This window comes from Rhea americana, unplaced genomic scaffold (genome assembly GCF_003343005.1).
Source record: "Rhea americana isolate MKP2758 unplaced genomic scaffold, rheAme1 scaffold_298, whole genome shotgun sequence".
Classification (NCBI taxonomy): Eukaryota; Metazoa; Chordata; class Aves; order Rheiformes; family Rheidae; genus Rhea; species Rhea americana.
This window is the reverse complement of record NW_028186421.1, coordinates 229,608-255,474: the sequence shown is the minus strand read 5'-3', so window position 1 is coordinate 255,474 and position 25,867 is coordinate 229,608. Positions and strand designations below refer to the sequence as shown.

The 25,867-nt window shown below is 38.0% G+C and overlaps 2 protein-coding genes across 3 annotated transcripts in view; both read left to right on the top strand.

Annotated features, from left to right (window-relative positions):
- LOC146593343 (macrophage mannose receptor 1-like) overlaps positions 1–4,010 on the top strand; it is a 56,739-nt gene extending 52,729 nt beyond the window's left edge. The window contains exons 28-30 of the mRNA XM_085309411.1: positions 724–891; positions 3,223–3,276; positions 3,672–4,010. Of these exons, the coding sequence (XP_085165537.1) occupies positions 724–891; positions 3,223–3,276; positions 3,672–3,922 (473 nt within the window). The 3' untranslated portion in view covers positions 3,923–4,010. The remainder of the gene's footprint in view (positions 1–723; positions 892–3,222; positions 3,277–3,671) is intronic.
- A 6,247-nt stretch (positions 4,011–10,257) lies between these two features.
- Positions 10,258–25,867, top strand: part of LOC146593342 (macrophage mannose receptor 1-like) — a 31,496-nt gene continuing 15,886 nt past the window's right edge. Inside the window, exons 1-18 of one of the 2 annotated variants that reach the window (XM_085309413.1) lie at positions 10,258–10,327; positions 12,077–12,475; positions 14,137–14,310; positions 15,314–15,478; positions 15,817–15,933; positions 16,827–16,970; positions 18,393–18,575; positions 18,774–18,928; positions 19,780–19,893; positions 20,520–20,635; positions 21,411–21,559; positions 21,979–22,178; positions 22,560–22,681; positions 23,078–23,165; positions 23,851–23,995; positions 24,462–24,497; positions 24,590–24,759; positions 25,590–25,657. In XM_085309413.1, coding sequence (XP_085165539.1) covers positions 10,267–10,327; positions 12,077–12,475; positions 14,137–14,310; positions 15,314–15,478; positions 15,817–15,933; positions 16,827–16,970; positions 18,393–18,575; positions 18,774–18,928; positions 19,780–19,893; positions 20,520–20,635; positions 21,411–21,559; positions 21,979–22,178; positions 22,560–22,681; positions 23,078–23,165; positions 23,851–23,995; positions 24,462–24,497; positions 24,590–24,759; positions 25,590–25,657 — 2,606 coding nt within the window. In that variant the 5' untranslated portion in view covers positions 10,258–10,266. Of the gene's footprint in view, positions 10,332–12,076; positions 12,476–14,136; positions 14,311–15,313; positions 15,479–15,816; positions 15,934–16,826; positions 16,971–18,392; positions 18,576–18,773; positions 18,929–19,779; positions 19,894–20,519; positions 20,636–21,410; positions 21,560–21,978; positions 22,179–22,559; positions 22,682–23,077; positions 23,166–23,850; positions 23,996–24,461; positions 24,498–24,589; positions 24,760–25,589; positions 25,658–25,867 lie in introns of both variants that reach the window. The other variant, XM_085309412.1, reaches the window with a different exon arrangement.

Here is a 25,867-nt window from a genome sequence, read left to right as displayed (position 1 = left end):
ACTGGAAAAAAAAAAAAAAGACTTAAGGGATGGGGCTAAACTCCTTTCAGTAGTCCCATGCGAAAGTACTAGAAGCAACAGGCACAAACAGAACCACAAGAAGTTCTGCCTGAATATRAGGGGGAATTTCTTCACTGTGAGAGTGACAGAGCACTGGATCAGCTTGCCCAGAGAGGTTGTGGAGTCTCCTTCTCTGGAGATCTTCAAAACTCACCTGGACGCGATCATGTCTAACATGCTCTCGGTGACCCTGCTTGAGCATGAGGGTTGGACTAGAAGATTTCCAGAGGTCCCTTCCAACCTTACCCATTCTATGATTCTATGATTTTGTGATTTTAAAAGAGTAATAACCCCCTTAAAAATTACTCGGATAAAGAACATTCTATTCAAGATAAATCATGCGTTGACATAAATCATTTATATAACTGACTAAATAATAGACATCATACCAGTGCAGAAAGTTGTATGGGCGATACTTTAAATTTTCTCTGCTTAGTAACTTTAGAAGCCAGATTAACCCACCATTTTCCAAAAATTGATATTATATCATTGGCATAAAACTTTAAGGGCTGCTATAATGTGTCAGACCAAAAGTGCAAATAGTCAAATGGCCACAAAAGTGACCTCAGGTAAATTCCTTGTGAAGGCAATAAATGCAGAGTAACTGTCAACAGGAAAATGAACGCTACCTTGTTTTACCATATTCAATATTTTTCCAATTAGGAGAATGGTTGTGGCTAGACAACACTGCGGTGAATTTTGTCAACTGGAATGTAGGAGAACCTTCACCTCAACAAAATGAGCACTGTGTTGAAATGTACGCAAACTCCGGGTTCTGGAATAATATTTATTGCAGTTCCTATAAAGGCTATGTTTGCAAAAAACCGAAAAGTAAGTGGTACATTTATGAATTTATTTTGTGTATGGAGAGAGAGAGTGCTTCTTGTGTGCTTAGTATTAATAGATAACAGTTGTACCCAGTGCATTCGAGATCAGCATTTTGTGGTTTTGTAAGTAGGAAGGGATACACATTTGCGTGCCAACAAAAAAAGAGAATAACTCTGTCAGAAAGTAGTAGTTCTGACCTGTGCTCAAGAAATGGATGTCTGTCAGAACTGTTTTGAAAGTATCTTTAACTGTACCGACTGTATACACTTGACAAATTTGCCTGTCTTGTGTCAACAGTTGTTCAGTAATCACACTGTTAGTACTGTGTTTTGCACGCATAAGTTAGTCTCCTCTCTTTGAAAATGTGGAACTCGGGGAACCTCCTCTGCTAATCTCTTACTAATGTTTAATGAGAAGAGTGAAATACATTTAATAGCTGAATTATGCCTACTTCCTCCAGAAGATTGCAACTGGGAGAACTTCTGCTGTCCTTTGTAGAAATATGCTCTCAAATGCAAAATAATCCTGACTCACTCAGATGCTTGTAATGATGACTGTACATTGTACAGGAAATACTGCAGAATTGTCAGATATAACTACCCATTCAGAGTGTACTTCTCTGTCTTTTTACATTGTGATTGTCAAATGAAAATGCCATTTATTTTATTTTTCCATTTTCTATTGAAAATAGTCAGATACGCGTAAGGAGTGTAACAATCGATGGACATCCTGTTTAGTTACACTTGTATTTGTTGTTTGCTCCTTTCTGAAGAGACCGAAAAACTCAAAGCTGGGAGTGAAGACTTCCTGTAAAATAGATCCTACTTTCTACTCCACTTGTTCACATATTTTTTACCTTAATGATTTGAAATTCTGTAACAGATCTATTCTGTAAATAATCTGATTTTTTTCATAAACAAAGGTACTCAAAAGAACTGTTCAGCAGTTCATTAAGTGCTTTTTGATTGTGCTACAAATACTGGCTAAGAATATATCGTGGTCAAGGCTCCTCACTCTCAGTTTTCAGGCATGATAATCTGTAAATATACTGTAATATAGTCTAGCATATGGCTGGTCTTAGCATATAGTCATCTTGTAGCAAAAAAACATAGTACATGATAACCAYGATCAGTGCTATACTAAGTCCTGGCAGTCAACACTTTCTGTGACAAGCAAGGAAATGTCTCCGTATTCCAAAACTTTTCCTAGAAAATTAAGCAATGCAGCCAGAAGATTGTTTTCAGAATTTGCGCAATATAAGTTATTTCCTCCTATTGCTTGTTACATTTGTGAGATTGTTTTTAAAGGGGGATTTTGGAYGTAAAGGAGCATTATCAGAGAACATAGAATACCTCTAGCACGGAAGTTTATAAACGCAGAAAGCTCCCAGTTTCCTTATTTCCCTTGGATTTATGTCCTGGTGTAACAAAAAAAAAAAGTAACAAACTACATTCTATTGTCAGCAGTATTAATGGATACTTGATAAAAGCTTTTGGAAGCATCCAAATAAACATGCTTTGTTTTACTTTGAAGAGCTGGAAATAGAATTTGTCTCTAAATGTAAAACTAGCAGAACTGACAGAAGCAAGGATTATTGGATCATTAATGGAGTCAGGCAATGTAAGCTGGGGGAGTTGGTAAAAGTATTTCATTTTCTGAGCTCACCTTCATCAAAATGAAAGATGATTCATTGATTCAGGATTTAGTATCGACCAGTTTATGTCCACACAGCAAAATGTGGATTTTCATCATAAAAAAGCCCAGCAAGCCTGACTACATGGTCCAGACCTTAAGTCTTAAGGGAGCTGCAAACATTTTAGTTTGGATGTGATCCCTACTAAGGCACTTTGATGTTCAGGACTGAATTTGATTGTCTGTGTAGGGAGGGCTATTAAGACCCCTTAGCAAACCCGACATATTTACACTCACTGTGATTATATAGAATACCAGCTACTGCAAGAATTTTTAAGTATAGTCAGGATTATATTTGAAGATCTCTGTTCTGAAAGATGCTCTGTAGACTTTCTTGYGGCTTTACACTGGTATAGGGTCTATTTCCATGGCATGCATTGATGGTTCGTTTTCTCTCTTGGATTTTTTGCATCTGCTAGTGTATGTACATATCTACTGGTATAAGGACCGTTGTGCTTTGCCATTTGATATAGGTGTATATAGCTTTGTATGGACTAAACCAAGGTATTTTCAGTATTTAGTGGTATGTATAACTATACATGTTTCTGAATATAATTTTTGTTATGCCCTAAAACATTATAATATGTAAATAAAAAGAACATAATAATAACAAAATTCTTTTGCAATGTGTTTGAATGCCAGCAGCTGAAATGCCGCCAGCAGCTGAAATGCCACCAGCTGAAATGCCTACAAAGGGTAAGAATGTTTTATTTCAAGATAAGAAGATAATCTCGTGTGAGATCATAAAAAAAAAATGCATCATATTCTGTATTATGTACTTTAATTTTTCAGATATATCTGAATACTACATCTGTTTTCTACAAACATATTATTTCATAGTAGAATATTATGTACTCCAGTGTTCAAATGTTTTAGAACAGATGYTTTAGAAAACGTTTTGTGAGATGACATGTAATGTTAACCTTTTAAAATCAATTAATTTTGTTACTATTCTTGTCACTCATTATTTGAAGCAAATGGAACATGTTTACTTAAAAACAGTACTTTTTTTTTTTAAAAAAAAAAAAAAATTTGCTTCCAGTGATAAGAAGTATGAATCATTGTCCTAATTTCTTTGTGTTTGTTTTCAGCAATGACAAAGGAGGAGAAGGCTTCTACTCTAAACCATGGTAAAACAGGAGTTGTAGTTATTGTTGTGATCCTCATTCTGGTAGGAACTGGCCTTGCAGGCTATCTTTTCTACAAAAGAAGAAAGAATCGCTTGTTGGCAAACGACAGCTTTGAGAACAATTTGTATTTTAACAGTGATGCAGTTCCTGGAACTAGTGACACGAAGGATCTTGTGACCAACATAGAACRGAATGAACATGCAACACTCTAATGTAATAAAATAAAATTTAGTGTAATATGTAATGTAAAATGTAATGTAATAAACTGTGCCTTGTTTTAATAAAGTTATGCAACTAGAACTAAGCCAAAGCTGTTTTCTCATGTGCAAGTACTGCAGCAGGCATTTTTCAGTGTGTGCATAGTATTACATGCAGCAGTTACTTTATTTCATAACCATTCTATATTATGTAAGATTTGAGGTCTTATGATCTGAAGACCCACAGTAAGAAAAGAGATAACACTGACTAATTATTAAATGGAAAATAGAAATGGATACCGTGTAGGAAATAAAATGTAAGATAGATCTTACAAAGAGAAATACCTCCAAATTTTGAACTCTCTGCCCTCGATTTATTTCAAACCGTACTAATACACAGATTCTCCAACTATTTGGCAAACATCTCTGTAATTCTACCAGCTCTCAAGTATTCCTTTTTGGCTGCAGGGATGTTGTCATTGCTAGATGACAAGCCTGTATTTAAAACACATTCTTTTTGAACAACATGGAAAAAATGCTTTTATTGTATATTTCAGTTCTCATAATTTCAAATATGTAGAAAAGTAAGTATTCAGTTCTTGTGGCATATCTGTTCTAGGATTTAATTAGTTAAAGTTTGGGGGCAGGCCTCTGGAATGGATAAGTGTGGTTGGTGTTCCCCTCCTGCTATTCTGAGTGGCCACAAGTGGGCTTGTCTGGGAGGGGTATGGATGAGGGCAACGCAAAACCTCCTGCTGTATCAGGAAAACAGTGCCCGAGGAGGGGGAGAAACATTACTTATACGTATCCTGAAGGTTTATGGGAGCACTAGATGGCTCTCACAGTGATCACGTGTTGTAACTGCTCACCTGTATCCTCTCTGTAAGTATCGTAGCTTGTAAGGCATGTGCTGGAATCAAGAAGATGACTTGATCAGTTGTATCGGTTACTGCTGATTTTATTTCCTTTCTACAATGGCTGGATCAGTTACCATTTCTGGAAATCTTAAATTCTCAAATGCAGAATTTATAGTCCTAATTTTTGTAAATCTTGTAAAATKTAAACAATGTCTGAGTTCAATTCCTCACATAAGGGTGAGTGAAGTTTGGTTTGTAGTTTCAGATTTTGTTCTGCGAAATAATAGCTAATTTTGATTTTTTTAAAAAAAATAATTTTGCATTGATATAGTCTTATCTATGTAAGGGTCAAAGTCAAATTTAAAAGGCGATTATATAGCCATATTCCACCTTGAACTGTGATGAAATACTATATTAATCATATTTTCTTGTATCCRTCCATGCATTATCTGCTTAAATCAGAGAGAAAAATGCCAGCTAAGTGCCAGCAACGATCTGAGTTATTCATTCTCTCAGATAAGGGGAAATTTATTCTGGATCCCCTTCCTCCTCTGGCTTTGCTCTCTTTATCCCTGTCCTTGACTCTATTCCTGCTGCTCTTTCCKTTTTTTTAATGACATCTTTGCAGTTGTTTCAGCATTCTTTTCAAGGTGTGGTACTTTTAATGGTGGTTCACCTCACCTCGCRTGTGGCTTATGTGCATGGAAGTACAGGAATCATTTAATTTTTAGGCAACGTCAAATTCACAAGGCACCATCACAAAGCAAATTCACAAAAAAAATGGATATACTGCTATCATTTGCTGCTACTGTTATAAAGAGATAGTTGAGTTTTTAGAAAATACCTTTCCCAAGCAGTGTCAAGATTCGTGAAGTGAAGAAGGCCTGTAAAGTAAGTGCGATAGGCAGCATGCATCAGAAAACCTCCTGACTGAGTCTGAATAATGATGCTAAAGATGATATCACCACTAGTTTCAAAAGTATAGAGAAAATATTCTAAAGGAAGTGGTGCTGGCTAGAAGGTGAAAGGGATAGGGAAATCRTAGCGATGTCAAGAGACCTAACCGGAATCCCAGCCTCATTGTGCTCACTGGTCTGCAAACCACAAATAAGTGCAGTTTCTGCCCCAGAGAAATTCAATCCTGTGTGGAGGTCCTGCACAGCTTTAAGGCTGTGCACACTAACTGATTATTCCAGATAACATTTCATCACATATATATGTGCAAAGTATTACTGGAAAGATTCCGGTGCTTTGCCAAACTTAGCAGGTGCAACTCTACAGCTAATGTGGGTCAGTGAGAGAACCCAGCTGCTCGGCCTTGGATTGTCCTGTAACTCATTTACTCARTTTACACTGTCTAAAATCCAGTATCATCTTTGAGTTGAAGAAAATTAAGAATTCCATGCCATCAGTAGCTAGTACTAGGGGTAGCTGCCTCTGTGAAATACTGCGTCTGTTCTGTTCTCCTGGTCAAAGGGATACAGCAAAAACAGAGAAAGTTCCAAGTCTGAAGCTCTATGTTCTTAGTCTAAAGATGGATTTAAATCCTTTGCCTGCTCTTKTTAGAAACAGTGTAACTAGAGATATGAAAGAGTTTCAGAAGAGGAAATTTAAGCTGCATGATTTACTATCCCTCTAAATGGAATGCAATGGAATTGAAGCAAATTTCTCATTAAAGAGCAAACATGGAAGCGGTGGCATTTATGGCACAGGAAATCAGTAAGTTTCCATTTAGTAAAATTAAGATTTATCTTAAGTCCCAATACTTAATCACCACTATGGATTCTAATAGCAAGGAATGGAAGGTAGAGAAACCAACAGACTTCAGCATTGTAACCAATATTTAATTAACAYGGGATTAAATAGAAGACTTGTCCATGAGGACCTTATGGGATTTCTTCTTTTCTTTCAACTAGTGTCTTGCAGCAATGGACACTCATTCATTAGCCATCTGAATACAAGAGTCCCAAGTTTTTAACAACATTGTTCCTTTCCTCAACTTATAACAAAACTGACCATACATTTTCAAGTCTGGCTGACAGTAGTTCCAAAACTACTGTTCTATTTCCATAGCCTAATGTTATTTCCATCTTCCCTGGACAGAGTTGTAATGAAATAGTTTTACCTGACATAACTTGGTGATCCAGCATCCAGGGTGTCAAGGGGATGGGAACAAACTMTTTTCAGTTGTCCYGTGGGACAGGACAAGAGGCARTGGGCAGAAATTGAATCACCGGAAATTCCGCCTGAACGTGAGGGGGAATTTCTTCMCTGTGGGAGTGACGGAGCACTGGAACAGGTTGCCCAGAGAGGTTGTGGAGTCTCCTTCTCTGGAGWTMTTCAAGGCACRCCTGGATGTAACCCTGTCTACCATGCTCTAGGTGACCCTGCTGAGCAGGGAGGTTGGACTAGATGATCTCCTGAGGTCCCTTCCAACCTTACCCMTTCTGTGATTCTATGATTCTATAATGTTCCCCCAAAAATAATTGCTACATAAAAAAATGTTGGGATGTGAAAATTATCCTTATTGTTCTTTTTGATTGAATATTGGTAAGGATTCAACTCATATGGATGCCATATAATTTGTTACTTAATGTATTTTGATCCATCACCAATTCTTTTAGCTATTTTTCCTATCAGCTGCTATTCCTGCTCAGATTGCTCAGTCATCTTAGAACTATCATGTTGCTCTCATGGCCTCTTGTTTTGTTTCCTCAGTAGATGCCACCACTTACAGAAGGTTTAAGCCTGCRTATTGTATAAATAAACATTCACAAAGGAATTTGGATCTTGCTTTTTTGAAATTTTCTTGCTATAAAAACAAAAATAATTCTTGATGAATAAGGTGAAATGGAAGGGCTGGGTAGAAAAGCAAAGGAAACTTTYTTACTGACCACTATAATTCATATTCATAATCCCCTGATTCTGCCAAGATTTATGGTATTTGTTCTTGGCAGCTTTAATAAAGAAAAGAAGAGAAAAATTGATGGCGTACAAAAATACAGCATGAAAGTGCAAGCTGCCTTATGGTGCCCTTTCAATCTRTTTGGGAGACTGTCTAGAGGAAAAAAAAGATAGTTTGCTTACTTTGTTTATTTGGCCAGGAACATTAATGCTCAGTTTTCCAGCAGCATCTTTAAAAGATTTTTGTGTTCAGCTGGCAACTTTGTGATTGTGCTATATATGGGGATTCTGGGTTGAAATTTTGTATCAAGTTTTATCAGGATAAATAATCATAATGTTCYTTTCTGGATTTAATATCAGTGTTTTGTTTAACTTCAGTAGGGAAGCATCTACCAGAAYCTGGATTGGAACTACCAATTTATTTCTGTGGGCAGCTGAAGAATGCCAGGATGGTGATGGGCTGCAGTATATGAAGATTTGTCTGTTTGCACGTTGCTATGCTTTTTGATAAAATTGAGCTTAATTTTCATTTCCCCTTTTCTCCAGAAGAATYCAGACTTCAGAGAAAAGGTGGTGAATCGGCACACTGTGAGTGTAATTTCCTGCCTGAGAAGCAGAGATTGGCAAAGGAACAATGCTGAATCAGCATTAGACCCTGCAGCCTTTCTTCCTCACCGCTTCTGGGCTTGCAGGCTGTGCCTTGCTAAGTGGAAGATGCTAGAGTACATCTTTGCATTCTTCAGGTTTCCTTTCCCTTTTTCTAGTCTGTGATGGGATCTGCTCACACAAACATACAAACACTAAGGTGAAGTTGACTAGTATGTTTTGCTCTTTTCAACTTCTCTTAGCAGGTCATTGATCGTGGTCCTTCACCAAACACTAGCCTTTTTCAGAACAGGGCTAGTTTCTCYTTTCCTGCTGTAATTGTATTTGTTCCCTCCCTGTAGCTTTCAAGAAGCTAGGACATTGTGTATCCTGCCTGCACAGCAGAAACACTGGAYGTGTTTCTCCTGACTAATTAATGAATAAAAGTATTTTCTCCATYGTTACATCTGAAGGCCCCCCAAAAAAGCATAGCAAGAATTGTGTTAGTGAAAAGTTGAAGCTGCATGGTCAAACATTCCCATGTTGGTGAATACCAGAACTTTTTTTACTCTGGACTGGATGTAGTCATCTTTGCATAGGCATGACWATGCACTTAGTAATTGTCCACCTGTTTCTTTGTCAGGGCAGTCCTAGCTTTTCTCCCRGTTTCTCAGCTCTTAGTGTCCTTCCTAGACTCCTTCTCTTTCCAAGTTTTTTGTCCAGCTCTACCTGCTGGCTTTCAATTTTTTTCACTCCTATGGCTATAATTCTTATTCTCCTCTTGTTCCTTGTGTACCTTTTCATACCTCACAAGTTATCCACCTGCATCTGAGTCAGAGCAGTAATAAAGGCAGGATTCCAGATCTTTACGTAGCTGTTCAGTGTTCCTGTTGCCTACAACAGCAGCAATTTTCAGGGAAAGTCTTGTTTGGCTTCCTTASCTCATAAAGGACATTAGAGGCTGCTCACTGCAAACAAAATATTGAGAAAATTATCTCATACCAGCTTCTCCTGAATCTGAAGAAACTGAGATTTTTTGAAGGCTTTTCATTTGACCATACTCAAGAATACAGAAATCCACCATAGGAGTGCCTCTTCTACAACCCCACCCTCTCCGTGTTTCTAATTTTTCTACATATCATAAAGGTGAGAGTTTTGTCAAAGTAAACGTCAGAATTTTGTCAGTATGGCTGGAGGTTGTGCACTTCAGGGGAAGCTAAATTTCATAGAACAGAGACTATAAATTTAGGCACTAATGTTTATCAGTYGTGTTTTCCACTGCAGTGATAACTGAAAATCCCTCAGTTTTCCAGTTACWGTTTATTTTTGTCATAGCTTCTTTGCAGGGGTTTGTCAATTGCTGCTTTCAGTTTGGGTACGTTGCTCTTGCAGATAGCCAGGAATAGATCCGAAGAAGGGACAGGTGCCTCCCTAAGAATGCAGCTCCTTTTCTACAGCTTTTCTCTTCTCTATGGAATTGCAGATGTGGGAAATCCTCATTCTTTCTAATTCTGAGGTCAGAGCTACTTGATTTGCATTTTTATGCCAGCCAATGTTTCACAGCACTGCATTGCACTCTGCCTTATTTATTATTTGTTAACATGCAAAGCTTCTGCTTCTTTTCACCTTCTCCTTTATTTCCATAGAGAGACATTCATGTCAACTTATTYCCCAAAGTAATGATTCTGAATTGTAAGCTGTATTTCCAGAAATCCACACTGAAATGTGACCTCGTGGATCTAGTATTTCCAAGGAAGAGAAGACATGTATATACAGTTGAGAAAGTAGCTTAGAAAGCAAAGCTTATTCATTGAGCTATTATTTCAAAATTACTCATGTGACAAGATACAGTTCCGTATTTACCACCCAGAACTTCCCTGTATCTTTCAAGCCTTAAAAACTGAAAACGATTTACTAATCTGGTTCTGCGCAGAAAGGTTTTCCTGCAAGGCACAAAGTTAGTCTTCAGCCTCAATTTGAGGTGAAGGACAGAAGGGAGTGAAACATTCGATAATGACTGTCTACCTGCTCATGATCTTTCTCTTTCCCTTTAGYACATGTCTTCAAGTGTCTGGTAAGTCTTTGTCCTCTGCTGAGTACAGAAGTTTGCAAGTAGTCTTTCTTGTGCCTTCTTGATGTACTTTTTGGTGGAGAGTGAATGTAGTTTTGATCTGTTTGTGGCATGTAATTTGAAATAGTTTCATTCAACTCTTAACTTTGGTAATACCTGTATAGGCATTGTATGTCCTTAATCCCCAAAGCTAGTTTTCAAGGAAGGATTTGAGTGAAAGAAATGTGCAAACAGATATAGGAGTAACCTATAGAATGTTGATTCTTGAAAGTCAGCTAGCTGAGTGTGGACAAAAGCTGCTCTGAAACTACTCTACTGGAGTTAAAGTAACTCAGATGTACAAGACAGTGTTCTCTCACGACGCACAGAACGACTGGCTGATGTGGTGCATTGAATTTCTTAGACAGCATGTGTAGACTATGGCATACTGATAGTTGTGTTTTGCAATCCTTTTCCAAGCTGAAGGCTTTAAGAAGGACATTCAAAGTTGCTGTCTGCTAGATTTCAGATGCTCCTACTTCTGAGAGGAAAGAAATGCTACYGTGTCTGCTACAACTTTTTCCCTCAGGAAACTCCCAGCTAGAGAACCAGTGGGAGTCTGGTGCTATCACTTGATKAGGAGCTTGCCAACAGTGCTGATCTAATCCAATGCAGAAGAATTTCTTCTGGGCATGTTTCCAGGCGAGACCAAGCTGACTCTAACTCATCCTCTGCCAACTTTGTGAAGCACTGCTGCAGCAGGAGAGCTGTGCTGGGGGGATGCAATTTAGCTTGTGTGGTGGCTTTGCAGCCTTTCAGGGAGATGACACCAAGGATGCACTAACATTCCTGCACCTCTATGATCTAAGGGATTACAAAGTCACAGTTAACTCTTTCACTTGCCCTGGCAAGAAAGCTTGGCAGCAATACAGCTCAATGGGACATGAAAGTGAGCTGTAAGATGTTATTATCATTTAGAGGGGGAGTCAAGGAACACGAGACCTTCTGCAAAAATAGTCAAGGTTTAGAACAGGCTGAAGTTGTTGATGTAGTCCTCTTTTTTTTTTTTTCTTTTAAGTTGGTCATAAGAAACAATCTTAACTCTGTTGTGCAACACCTCACATTTCTATTTAAAAGTGTTGCTATTAATGGCACTTAGGATACTTAGTGAGCTTAACTGCTCAGAACTGAACTGATGGTATTGGAAGTTGTGGTTTCCCTCCTAAGAAAATCACAAGCTGAACTCTGTGAACAGTTTATTCACAGTTGCTGAAAACTTCCAAACTAATTAATTAAAAATGAAAAATGCTATACTTGTTTAAAAGCTGAAAAACACAATGTGATTTTGGTGAAGTATAATAGTGATTACATTACGAGTGTGCAAAGTATTTTTTAATAACTCAAAAGCAAAAAGAACTTTTACTTCCAAAATAAAAGCCTATTTAGTGTACTGTATGATGGTGGAAATTTGAAGAATACATGAAATTTAGTAGAGGCCATTTTTGAATGACATTTTGGGAACAGTGTGCTTTAAGGAAGGATCTGAAGAGAATAATTTCCCTTGAATTAGCTATTTTTCAGTTTGCGCATGTATGCATCTTAAGAACATTTTGATGAATATTTGTTATAGTGGTGATAGATCTCCTTTGATTTCTTTCTTTATAGACTCTAAATATTCACTTTTTGATGTAGCAAATTGTCAAACAGCTAGTAACCAACCTATCTCCTATTTGATCTCTGGTTAAATATTTGAATTCTCATTTTATTTCATAGATAGCAGAATATTTTCAATATATAATGAAGATAGCAAGCTCTGTGCCCAAGCTCAGAACTCTAGCTCAGTCATATCTACCACGTGTGAGCAGCACAACGAGTTCCAGAAGTTCCGGTGGGTCTCTGCCACCCAGCTGCTGAGCATGGCGCTGAAGCTGTGCTTGGGAGTGCTCTCCAAGGATAACGAGGCTGCAGTCACTTTGGAAGCCTGTAACAAGACAAATGCACTTCAGTGGTGGGAATGTAGAAATGACACACTTGCAATCCAAGGCAAAGATTTATTTTTCAACTATGGAAAAGGAAAGGGAAAGAAAATTAGACTGTCCGAAGGATCAGGCAAAGGGAGCAGGTGGAAAATCTATGGAACCACAGACAGCGTGTGCTCACAGCGCTACGAAGGTGAGTTCTGAAAATTAATATCTACATTTCAAAGCATTTTAACTGCCTCTATTTTTAAAGCATTTTACTACCTGCTTGTCATCCAGCAGTCCCTTTTTCACAACGACCTCAGCAGCAGAGCTGACTACAGATAAGAGAGTAGGAATGCAAAGCAAATACAACTTTGTGCTGAACGTAAAGAGTGCAGCTCTGTCAAATAAAAGTATAAAAAAGTAGAGGCCTCTGTTGTAATCTGATTGGGRAATGGGAACTCTATTGGTACAGCAACACTAGGAGAAGATCTACGACTCCTTTCAAAATGTATCTGATCCRTTTGTGGAAGGAGTGGGGAATTCTGTTATATTTAAATATTTATTGTGTGACTTGCTTTGACCATGCACTTTTCTAAAAAGTTATGTTCTAGTTAATATAAATTTGATATAAATGTGATCCAGGTCTATCCTCTACCTRGAGTCTCTCAGGCCCAGCAAGAAGAAAAAGTAATTCAGCATATGATCATTATTTAGTCATCATTTGACCTTTAGATGAGAAAACGCATTTATCAAAGATAAAAGGAAATTAATTTTATTAAAACTACAGTGGAAAGAATATCATTTAAACCTTGAGAAATGATGCAGACTTCACTGTCCAAAAACTTGTCCCATATTGGATTCAGTAAATGTGAATGCTGTCTCAGAAAGCATAGTCCTGTTAGTGTCTAGGCTGCTAAAACCAGTAAGAGACTTTCATTGTGCTCCTTCCTCTGTTTTCCAGGTACAAATTTTGGTTAAGCCTGGATTATCTGTAAAAAATATTTGTTATGGTTCTTGTCATTAATTTAAAAGTTGAAATTATTTCAAGAATCTCTTTAGTATCATAGATGAGGGAGCTCTTCACAGCTACACAGGTCAAAACTGAGGTTACACCTGAAAACATAACTTTAAATATATGCTGTCCTTAACCGCCCTCTGATAATCATTGAAGAACAGTGTTGTAATGCGTTAGAGTGCATTAAGGCCTAACACACAGACAGAGGAGCACTAGAGGTAAATCTCTCTTTTCCTGCATTACTATCCTTGGGTTATGTAGATTTGACCTCTAGACTCAAGCATTTAATTTTCTTTCTGCAGTGACCCTGGTAGGATGGGAAGTTAAATAACAAGGGATGAAATGTTGAGCCTGTACTACAACAGTTCTAGCAGGAGTTAAGTTTGTCGTAATTTGCTTCAGAAGACTAACAAAAATATTCTATCACCTCCTCTCCAAGCCTCCTCAAAAGCTATCTAAGAAAAAAAAGATCTCAAACATCATACAAAGACAGGATTATGTATGCAACAGGAGAAGCTGAGTCAAGAGCACTGATGGAACACTGCTTCAGACAGCATTATAGCGAAATAAATAGGATAGAAATTACTCTGAGGGCCAAATGAAGGTTGTTTAATTCTGAGCATTTATTCTGAGTATCTTGCCCTAATTGTATCTGATTGGTGCAACAGCCTTGGGAGACTTCATAGCAATTAGGTGATGACATGTTTTCTCCACTGAAGCTTGTGCATAACTCAACTAAACAGTTGTATGTAGCTGGAGAGCTAGGGAGCACCAGGAAGTGCTGTCCTTAAGCAGGCACTGTGATCAACATTTGATACCAGCTGATTGCTGTTGCTCCTCATTTYTGCCCCTAGATATATTTACTCTGGGAGGAAATGCCTTTGGCGCACCTTGTGTATTCCCGTTCAAGCTCAACGGCAAATGGCATGCTGAATGCATACCTTGGAATGATGATGCAGGCTCTCTCTGGTGTGCAACATCTTCAGATTTTGATGAAGACCAACGTTTTGGAAATTGCCCATTAAAAGGTAATTTATTCATAAAAATTTCAGGAGAGGTATCAAGCAAAAGTTTCATCCCTTTTCATTGTCAGAATCTGCTTATGACATGGAAGGAGTATTGGACAGCAAGCTGGATTCAGATTAATCTATTTTATTATGGGCTATGTAATAAGAAAATGGGGTATCTGTTATTTGCTTTCACTCTTTCTCTCTGCAACTGAGATGAGGAGAGCTCCTGCAGTACTTCAGGTAGAGCAGTGGATATGGGGAGCATGGGAAAAGCTATCATCATCACATGGGATGGTACTGGAACTAGGACAAAGAAGAGAAAATCCTTAGGAGCAGGGGAGAAGAAAAGCAGGGTAAATGAGAGGCAGAAAGAAGTGCACTGGGTAAGGAGGATGGGATGTAAAGGAGTCAGAAGACAGTAATATATTGTAGCTTGGACCAGAAAATGGGAGGGTTGCCATAAATGACAGGACACAGGGCACAGCCTTGGCGTCCCAGTGGTCCTTACATCTGCAAAGCACTGAAGAGAGCTTTTCAGTGAGAAAAGAGCAACCCCAGCYGAAAGAGACTTGACCCCTTCCCCCTGCTTCCCAGTTGACTGGCAATGGCTGTTTCKGTGGTATTGGCAGGGTGGGGAGAGYGTAAGAGGGAGGCCTGAGATAAGGGATCAAATGTGCAGACTGAGATTTTCTATATGGCAAACAGGGAAATGTGTGTGTCTGGGTAGAATATGTCAGAGAGTAGGTTAATGTGGACTGAAGTGTGAGAGAAATAGACGAGTTATGTAAATGAAGACCTGGAACAGAGTGAACGTAGACTAATCAGAATTTGTAAGGAGAAACAATTCCTTAGATTATTAATAATACTGAACAAATGGAGTATATATAAATGGGTCTAACTGCCTGTGAAAGCTTAGAAGATTGTACAGCTACACAGTTTTAATCTTCATTGAAGATTTTGTTTTCCATGTTCCCATGCAAGTATGACTATCTTGTCAAATTGCTGTTACCGTATTTTATAGACACCATTCACAATGATGTTTGGAAAGCAAATCCTTTGACAGAAACCTACTATCAGATAAACTCAGAGTCACTTTTGACATGGCACCAAGCGAGGAAAAGCTGCCAGCAGCAGAATGCAGAATTACTAAGTRTCACAGACCTTCATGAAGAAATGTATTTATTAGGTAAAGTAAAAACAAAAGCAAAAACAACAACAACAACAAAAAAAAAAACTGTGTGGGCAAAATGTGGGTCCAATCCAAGAGCATTCACATGGGTACTTATAAATACTTACAAGGGTAAATAAATTGTGAAAATAGGTCTTAGTGGTTATCTTAAAAAACTTGCCACTTTCTCACAAAACACATTAAAATAGCAGAAAAAAATCAAATCCATGCAAAACAGATATCTGTTATACTTCGACCTTTTCCACATTTTAAAATTTCGTTTCATGTTTTCTTCAGTAACTTACAGAATCATATGCATTTAATAACTTGTCTGCTCRTTTCTTTTGAACACTTAGGACTCACTAGTGACCTGGGTGTTAATGCTAAGCTCTGGATTGGTCTTTTTGGTGCACTTGACAGTGGCTGGCAATGGACTGGGGGTAGTCCTTTCAGATATCTAAACTGGGCTCCAGGTAAGTGCACTTTTCTGAAACGATGATCAATATCTGGGCCAAAATTCTCTTCTGTTGTCCAAATTTCTGTTAACTAATTTCTTCAGTTTCATAGAATTGTTATAGACCCTGGAAGATTAGGGAAAACTAGGATATTACAGTAATACAGATTGTACCAGAGATGAATTGTCATTAATTCTGAATTTCTCATAAAAGGTAGATTGTTCATCCAAGAAAACATTTAAGCATATGCATTTGTACCTCCTTCAGTGTTTGATTTTTCCATCCACAATTTTCTCATCAGGCATATTATTCAATCCAAAGAAAACACTCAGGAACAATGCAATATGTTCTAAAGAGAAACATTACATAAAATACATTTTTAATGTTTTTCCTCAGTTATTATTTGTTTACGACATTTACCTGATGAACTTTGATTTCTTAATAAGACTGTGCTATTTTCTTAGCATGTAACTCAGCATCTTGCATGTTTGCATAGCTGCTGTTGTGACTACCGGGAAAACCCAAAGCACAAACATTCCCATGGAGTTACAGCATCATCTCAGTTTCAGTATTTCAGTAAAGGAGATTTGGTTGCTTGCAGTACCCATATGAATGGTGTCTTAGCTGATCTTCTATGAAGCGTTTTCCTGTATGCTGCAGTGTTCCAAACACACTGAATGTTTTCCTCCAGAAGTGCATGGGAGAAGAGGGGGGAAATGCTGGGAGCRTCAGCCCCGTGGGCTGGCGCAGGGATTCTCCCCATGGCCTCTCTTTTAGAAATTCTCAGTCTGAGGAATAATGCCGCAATGGCTTTGTGGGTGCAAGAGACTTGCATATTCGTTCCTGTGGTGACATGAAAATTAACGACATTAACAAAGGAATTGTCTATATTTTGTGCCTTTTTTCTAAAGGAAATCCCTCTGTGGAATCTGGAAAAATATGTGGGACCTTCCAAGGTAGGAATGGCAAATGGGAAAACCAAGAATGYAATCGAAAACTGGGATACATCTGCCAAAAGAGAAACGCCTCTTTAGATTCCTCCACTACTGCCTCAAGTAAGTTGGCCAAAGATAAGATTGGTTTTGCAGGGAGTGAGAAATAATGGGAAGATGCTATTACTGGAAATGAAACTACATATAGCTATCCGTCTTGTGTGTTGTCAAAAGTGTCACACTTGATGACCTTGGTCAACACTCAGAAGACTTTGATTATTGTGTTCATTTTAAAGATGATGTCTAGATATTGCTCAGCTGAAGGCCATTTGGAAAAGWTTCCAGGGTACTGAGGAAGGCAAGATTATTTGTTTAGTCCTGTGACCCAGACCATGAAATTCTGATGACTATTCTGTGATCTGCAGAACACTTTCACTGTGCCCTGCAAAAAGGTGTGATACAGAGTTCATACTTTACCTACTCTCCCTGCCCCTTCTGCTGTGTTCTGGAAGGACAGTTCCAGAATATGGGCATCTTTTCCAATTTGAGTTCCCTTTGGACCTGAGGCAGGCTCAGATCTTATCTACATGAAGAAAATAGTGTGAGTTAGTTCACATGGGAATTAACAGCATACTAGCAACTCTGCAGTAACTCCCTCCACCACATCTATACTAATAAATAAAATTTTTCTCTAGCTCCTAGAATGAGTGGCACATCAKAGCAAGAATCCTTATACTCTTACTCTCCCAGATTGGCTGCATCCGAAACAGCTTACTGGGAATGGTTTCTGACCCATTTTAACCTCCAAACCATTCCTGGATGTTTTCTAGGGGAATGCAGGATTTCAAAGGTCAAAACTATGTTTAGGGAGTGTGATAATGACTGAACAACATAGATGATCGCATGCCAACGCTCGGGCGCACCTCCTGCCCTCTTCAGTTTGCTTGTACAGGTGCAGCCCATACGGGCATTCATCAGAGTGCACGAAGGCTGACTACACTGAATTCACACCGAGAGATAGCCATGGAAGATGTGCTGCACTTCCATGCAGCTGCTATTTCTTACACTTCTAATACAACATCAATGTGCCTGGGATCTCTGGGTATATGATCTAAGCTGCACAGGAGCTCCAGCTGACTGTCAATACCTATGTTTCCAGAGAAAAACATTGAAAATCTTCAAAATTCAGAGATAAATTTCCTAGTAGGAATAGAGGCCCCATTCTGAAAAACAAGGCTGTACCTCTTGTTGAAAATGATTGAGCACAAAGTGGTGCCCTGCTAGGTTGCATGCCAAATTACTTTGTACTTATTTCTTTCTGTGAAAGTTCTTGGGTAGTTAGTAGTGAAAAAATAARCATGACAATACTGCACTGACAGGAAAATCCACTCTGTATTCTTCATGATACTCACAYATCTGTTTTTCTTTTCTGCTCATATATACTTCAATATTTCAAATACTTGTCAATACTTGTCATTTTGTTTTTAATTATTAGAAAGCAATGAGCAGGATTGCTCACTAATTGTTTGAAATAACTCTTTTTAGGTCACTTAAMGTCTGTTAAATGCCCCAGGGAATGGGTGGCCTACGCAGGTCATTGCTATATAATTTATAGAACRCCGAAAATATGGAAAGAAGCCCAATCTTCCTGTAGAAAAGAAGGTGGAGAGCTGGCGAGTATTCATAATATCGAGGAGTACAGTTTTACAGTGTCTCAGCTTGGGTACAGTGAGTATTCCTGCAGGTCACTCTTTCATCTAGAATTACAATGTCACTATTATTGATTTAATTGTAGCCATGATCTTAAGGATCTTTAAAAATAAGATGGGAATCAGCTTTCTTGCTCAGTCAGTCTCCCATGAAGGTAAGACGTGGATGCTTCCTTTTGAGACGTAAGCACACCCATGGTTACATTTGCTTTCCCAGGGCCTGACGATGAGCTGTGGATTGGTCTAAATGATTTCAGGGTTCAAATGTATTTTGAATGGAGTGATGGGACACCAGTGACATTCACCAAGTGGCTTCAAGGGGAGCCAACCCACACACGCAATAAGGCAGACTGCATCATTATGAARGGAGAGGTAAAAAATTCTCACACTCTTTCATGCTTTCTTTCGTCCGTTGGGTCCCCCGGAAAGGAAACAGTCAGTGAAAAAAAAAAAATCAAGAAAAGCTTCCGGCCTCTGTATTTAGGTTTTTAAGAGCTTGCTTTGATTCAGAGTAGCTTAGTGTGGAAGGAGCCAAGAGACTAGATACAGGAAGATGTATGGTAGAGCACAAGAAGCTCTGAGACTGAGACTTGATCTGCTCTGTAATGATTATAACAAACCTCCCATCTGAAAGTGATTGGAGTAACTCATCATCCACATACAATAGAGCTGATCATAGCTGCATAATATGATTCTTGATACAAGGACATTCATATGTTTCCCCTAAACCACCTAATGCATACTTTTATTAGAGCCAATTTGGAAGCTGATATTACTGGAGGCACAAAAAATTAGATTAAAGAACCCTATCTTCTTTTATGCTCAGTTTGAAATGACATAACCTAATGCTATGGAGAAAGGCTTAAATAATGTGTGCTTCATATTTTATGTGTAATTTATGCAACTTTTCCTTTCTAGTGTCATCTGGGTATATGAACGTTATAAACAGCATGCTAGTGAGAAAGAATGGAGCAGGGTGTTTTCTTAGTGTTCTCATCAGCCACTGAACCTTTATTGCATGCTACACTAATTCTGAGATCCCTGAGGAAATGTTCCCCCCTGTCTTGTACTCCTTTCTTGGGGGCACTGGAGAAAGTAGCAAGGCAAGGAAGAAAGCTCAAATGGCCTCAGCTGAATGTAGGTTCTCTCTGAGAAAAAAATGTTCATATTGGCTCTGATTTTTCTTCAGACATCTCTTTGTGCTCTCTTCTTACCATGCTCAGGATGGCTTTTGGGCTGACAGTGCATGTGAAAAGAAACTTGGTTACATCTGTAAAAGGAAACCTCTGGCAGAAGAAGCAGAGGAAGCTGAAGTTGCTTACGTGGGCTGCCATAAAGTAAGTGTAAAGCTTACACAAAACCACGGCTTCATTCAGGTTGTTGCATCTTACTTTCACTCTCATGAYGGTTAAGCTGTATCTCACAAGTCTTCTACTTTGACTGCACTTGGTAGAGCCCTAGAAAATTATTTGTACATACTGACGCTTTTCAGACTAAAAAGGGGATTTTTTTTGTTATTTTAATAAAATTTAGACTGACTTGTTTTTTTTCACTCCCTCATGTGCTCACTTCACTCAGTTCTCTTCCCCAAACAGAGCTGATCACTTCAGTTCAGATCCCATAAGAACTGCTCTCTGCAGAGCATGTCACTGTGTTTTCACGCTGCATCCCAGCGGTTGCAGGTGGCACCATACCCATCTCTGTTCAGCCCGTCTGCCACAAAATCATAACCAAGGCCCATCGCTCGTGCAGACCAGGAAATTTTGGACTTGTGTTTCCTTTATCAAGGAGGAAGAAACAGAGTTATGGTTACAAAGGCCATTTGATTAACCTCTTCGTTTTTTCTCGCAGCTTCTGAGATTAATTTTGACTTGGGATGCAGCATTAGCGCAGCTGTTAGAAGGGCATAGCATTGTGCAGTTTTACAAAACCTCCTGTGCGTTTCTGCTGTTCACATTGGCAGGGCTGGACAAAGCACGGTTTTTACTGTTATTCCATGGGACAGATACCAGCAACATTTTCAGAAGCAAAACAAATCTGTGAAGAAAACAAAGGTTATCTGGCTACTGTGAAAGACAGGTATGGAAACATAATTCTTGTCCTTTCACATGCGCAACCAGGATGGAAGGAGCAAAAAACGTCATCGCTTCCTAGTCTGCACTTAGTAACAGTATCTGATGTGACACTTTTGCAGGAATATTTATGGTAGAACCGAAGCAGGGGCTCGATGTCATGACTACAACTGTGCAACGCCCTGCTACTAGGCATCTTCACTATTGTTGACCCCAGGAGTTAAAAAACGGAGTCGATCTCCTCAGCCCCTCAGAACTGCCAGATTGTTTTAAAACTCACTGAACCAAAAATAAGCAAATGAATGTGGAGCTATTTATTTCTTTTAGTATTCAGATTTTCRTTTTCTTTGCAACGAGGAGATACGGAAACTTACCCTTTTTGGAATAAAAAATAGAATTTTTCSTAGAGTATCAAGAATCAAATATTTAGCTCTTACCACAAACCTCAGTAAAACATTGAATCACTTATTTTTATAGAGTAAATAACACAAATATATTAACACAGGTATTCTCTTATTTATGCTGTTCACTGTAGACTAGAAAAAGAGAACAGAATCTCTCTAAATTAAAAATATAACTTACACTATAAAATTACAATATAAACAATTTATACAATAAATAGAATTTTAAGGGTAAGATAATTGCTTTTATTTCTATTTATGCTATTTTTTCACATATTAAAAAAACACTTTACCAAATTTGGTATTATGAATTGTTTGAAGAAATGGACAAATTAGGATGAAATATTAGTACAACATAATTTTGGAACTTATTCTTCACAGATATGAACAAGCATTTATGACTTCTGTAATTGGCTTCAATCCAGCAAAATATTTCTGGATTGCTCTCTCAGATGTGGAAGAGCAAGGGACTTTCAAATGGGCCAGTGGCGAAGCTGTTACATTCACTAACTGGAACTCAGGAATGCCAGGTACAAGCAATGGGAATGGGACTGAAGAATTTCTAGTCTGGGGACCCAAGAAGTTAGGTTTTCAAAACTAAAGCGCTGTCTTGAAACTTCTGACATAAAGCTGTAGAAATGAAAGTACCTCCCTCCATCTGTACTAAAGACAAAGGGGTGGTGGAACAGGCCATCCCCAGTTCCCAGTTGGCCATCCGGGATYGAGTGTGTCACTGGTATCATTTTCTCTTTGTTATTTGCTCACTTGATATTTTGGTGCTTCATAGTGTAATATAAGAGGAATGTGATAAAGTTTCTTTATGACTTAATTGAAATTCCTGTGACTTATTGGTGTCCAGACACAGTGGGGTTTTTCAAGTAGATAGACCATGCTTTGAGAAGATGCAGATCTTTACCAATTAGGTTCGTAACTCTTACTTTTTATGAAGGAAGGGAGTCAGGCTGTGTGGCCATGAGAACAGGAACTTCAGCTGGGTTGTGGAATGTTCTGAACTGTGAGGAGAAAAACATGTTTCTCTGCAAGCAACTGGTTCAGGGAGTGACCCCTCCGCCTCCTCCAACGACGGCTCCTCCTCCGTCGTGCCCAGAGGAGTGGAAATCAGTTCCTCAGAGTAGCTCATGCTTCAAAGTAGGTATTTAACTTCTGAATGCAAATGCTTGTGATGTCAAATGTGAATAGAAAACATAAATATATGAAAGATAGATTTTACCCCATTTACTTGATAGTTACTCTGCGGTAACACGTTTCCAGCCAACCCCAGGGTGGTGCCTGAAGGAGAGTGCCATATGTAGATGAAACTGCAGTATGGAGTCACAGGGACACAGACATAACAGGCAATACAAAGTTGCAGGGATCAAATTTAATAGAGAACCACAAGCTTTGGTGGCACAGTTAAATCGTAAGTGGTCAAACCAGAGAGCAGGGGACCAGGAGAAAGAAAGAAGCTTTCTGAATGTTTCTCAGTTTCCGGAATATCTGATACAGGAATTAACTGTCCACTTTTTGTAGCTTTTCCAGAGGGGAAGGGATAAAATGCAAACATGGTTTGGTGCAAGAGATTTTTGCAGAGCTATTGGAGGAGATCTGGCCAGTATCCATAGTGAAGAAGAACAAAATCTAATATCTGGCTTGTGAGTATTTGCAAAACCTGTTGTTTAGAGATAGGAGATAAAACATTTTTTTAAAAAACTACCTTTCTAAAAGATATAAAAGATTTCAGATGATCAATTTCTACTCTGCAAAGATAATGTATATTTTTGCAAAGAAGTAAATAGGTAGAAGGAGGTGAGCAAAAGGRTTTCTTAGCAGGTCTTTGGGGAGGGGGTGTTATGTGTAGAAGCAGCAGGGACAATATTTGTGGTATCATGATACTTGTGATCTTCCTATGAAGGTTCACAGCTTCCTGATTACTTTCTATGACTCTGTTAAGTGATACTTCAAGTGCCAAAACACWGAGAATGTAATGATATATAGCCTTCTTCTCTGCTTTCCACCGTGTCCAATTGTACTTGTGTGTAATCRTTCAGAGACAGAGACTATCTTCGCTCATCTTACTGGATGGGTTTAAATGCCCTAGACTCTGACGGAGGATTTGTATGGAGTGATGGCTCACCAGTGAGTAAATAATTTCTTGTTCCAGCTGTTGATCTAATTCTCCATATCTGTCTTGTCAGATGATCTCTTCTATACCAGCCACAAGTGCGTTTAAGTCTTTACTTCTCAATCTCACTCTAGGAATAAGTTTTTATTTTTTGATTGCTTGTAGTTATATATAACAGTATTACATTTTGAGAATATGCAATATCATCAAAGATGATTAAATATTCATCTCTCTTACTTAAGCAAATCTAGTTCATACTAATCTCTATATCCACATATGTCATTTACTGTTAGAAATAATTTTGTGTGTCCAGTCAAGCTAAGCTCTGTTGCCCTCACCCTCTTAAGCATATCGAGGTCTGCAAGGTCCAAGTCAATGTAGCAGCACATATGGATTGTCTCAAGTTGAAATATTAGAGCAGGATAATCARCCTAGTGGTAGGAGGATGGTACTTGGATGCTCCTTCTCAAAGCCTGTCAGGACAACTTCATCTCTCCTGATAACAAGGAGGGCCACAACTTCTTAGCTTGTTAACATGACTTATAAATACATTGAAGAATCATTACTCTATACAACGGCCATGTCTTTCTCCTTACCAAAACACAAGACTGACCTTGAAATGAAGTGAAATGCATTCTCCTTTAACAGGACAGTATAAGACATACGAAAAATAGTAACAGAGCTATGTTTCCACTATAGGTAAATTTTGAAAAATGGGCAGGTGGAGAACCAAACAATTATGATGGGAATGAAAAATGTGGAGTGTTTTATGGCTACAATAATATGAAATGGAATGATTTATTTTGTGAACATATGCAGGACTATGTTTGTCAAATAAAGAAAGGTAAGGTGACTTTCTTCCTTAAAAAACTTGTAGAGACAGATAAGAACATCCTTTTCAGGTCAAATCGCACCATTCACGTGTATGAAAATCAGCTGTATAATCAAGYATACTGAAGCACTTGATACTTTTCAGTTTGAATAAAAGCGATCAAAAACTACGAATTTTGTCCATGAGACATGTATGTAAGTGTACACTCCATATGGTGCGTGATGAAGAAGTGAAACTGAGTAATCTGAAGCCTAGTTGCTGTGGGGTTAATTTGTGATTGGTTATGGCATGGTATTTAGCTGAGTGTAACGTATTTTTTAATATATTCTAAAAAACTCTGTGACAAAAATAAACCTACTGAATTAGCCTTACAATTTGTTTTGTTCTTGGGAGTTAAAATACTAATAACTATGAAAGTATATTTAATTGAGCAAAGATATCTGAGAGCCATRTAGTCAGATACTGATTTATGTTGCAGGAACATCATTGAAACCAGAACCTAATTCCACATTCCGTAAGTCTTATTCTTTCAATACCAGAAATAAATTATCACATAATGATGCTAATTTCTATTATTGATACTCTCCTTAATGTTTTACCTTGCAGATTATGAATATGATGTTAGTGAAGATGATTGGATAATATATCATCATAAGGAATACTACTTCAGCAAGCAACCAATGCCTATGGAAAAAGCCAGGGATTTCTGCAGAACGAATGGYGCTGATCTTGTTGTCATTGAGAGTGAAAGCGAAAAAAACTTTATYTGGAAATATGTAAGAAAAATATTTTACATCAAAAAATGCATTGTTCTTTGAAGCATTAAGGCACCTTTGTCAGCTGGTTTCTGATATGTTAGAAAGTGCTCCTTGTCTTTAAAAAGAAAAATCAATGCCATCTTTAATGGGCTTATCTACTTAAGAACTTTACCATAATTATTATTTTGATTAATTGACATGTGCAGATAAATCCTGAACTTTTTTGCTAGAACACTCYRGGTGCAACTTTCAAAATCCTTTTCTTACTTAAATGCAAATTGCAGTCACTGAGTATACTTTTGTTTGTTTTCCTTCTCATTCTTTTTATAAAATTCAAGAAAAGCTTTTTCCCTCTTTTATAAACTGCTGGTATTTTTCAGGCTTTCAGTAAAAAGTTTAAGTTAGAATATTTTCTAATAGGAAGTGAATAGTCTGATAATTATACACTCCTTTGGAAATTTTTTTTTATATTATTCAAAACCAATATGAGTCCTTCCTTCCCCTTACATGAATAAACACTAAAAAACCAACATTTACTACTAGTTCTTCAGAAATTCTCACTACATCTTCTCCATACTCTTAAAAATATTGTTTTATTTTATAGCCTGCCAGGGAGTGTTTTTAATTTCTGAATATAACTTTCTTTTCTGCTTTTCTTTTTACTTAAATACTGGGAATCAGATGAAAGTTTTMTATTTTGCAGATCAGACACATAATCCCAGCAACTGCCTGCACATTATATGCTATGTAAACTGTACAACTGAAACTAATCTGGTTTTGAGAGCTTCCGTATTTTATTTGAAAACTAGTTTCTTACATTTCCTTAAAATCTTTTTTGTGTGTTTTAGAGTTTCTATAAAGACTGGGGAAATTACTTTTATATTGGCTTAAGCGTGAGCCTTGATAAAACATTCCGGTAAGTCAAAAAAAAAAAAAAAAAGTTGTCAAATATCATATATTAAATGTAAATACTCAGTATGGCTCTCTGTAAGAAACCATTGAAGTTCAATGACTTACAAAACTTGTCTACAGCTGTACCTTGGYATAAAGCTTCAAAACAAGATTGTGAGCCTTAGGGTAACATTCCTCCCTTGATATCTGCACTCCATTTTCCCTTCTCTTTGAG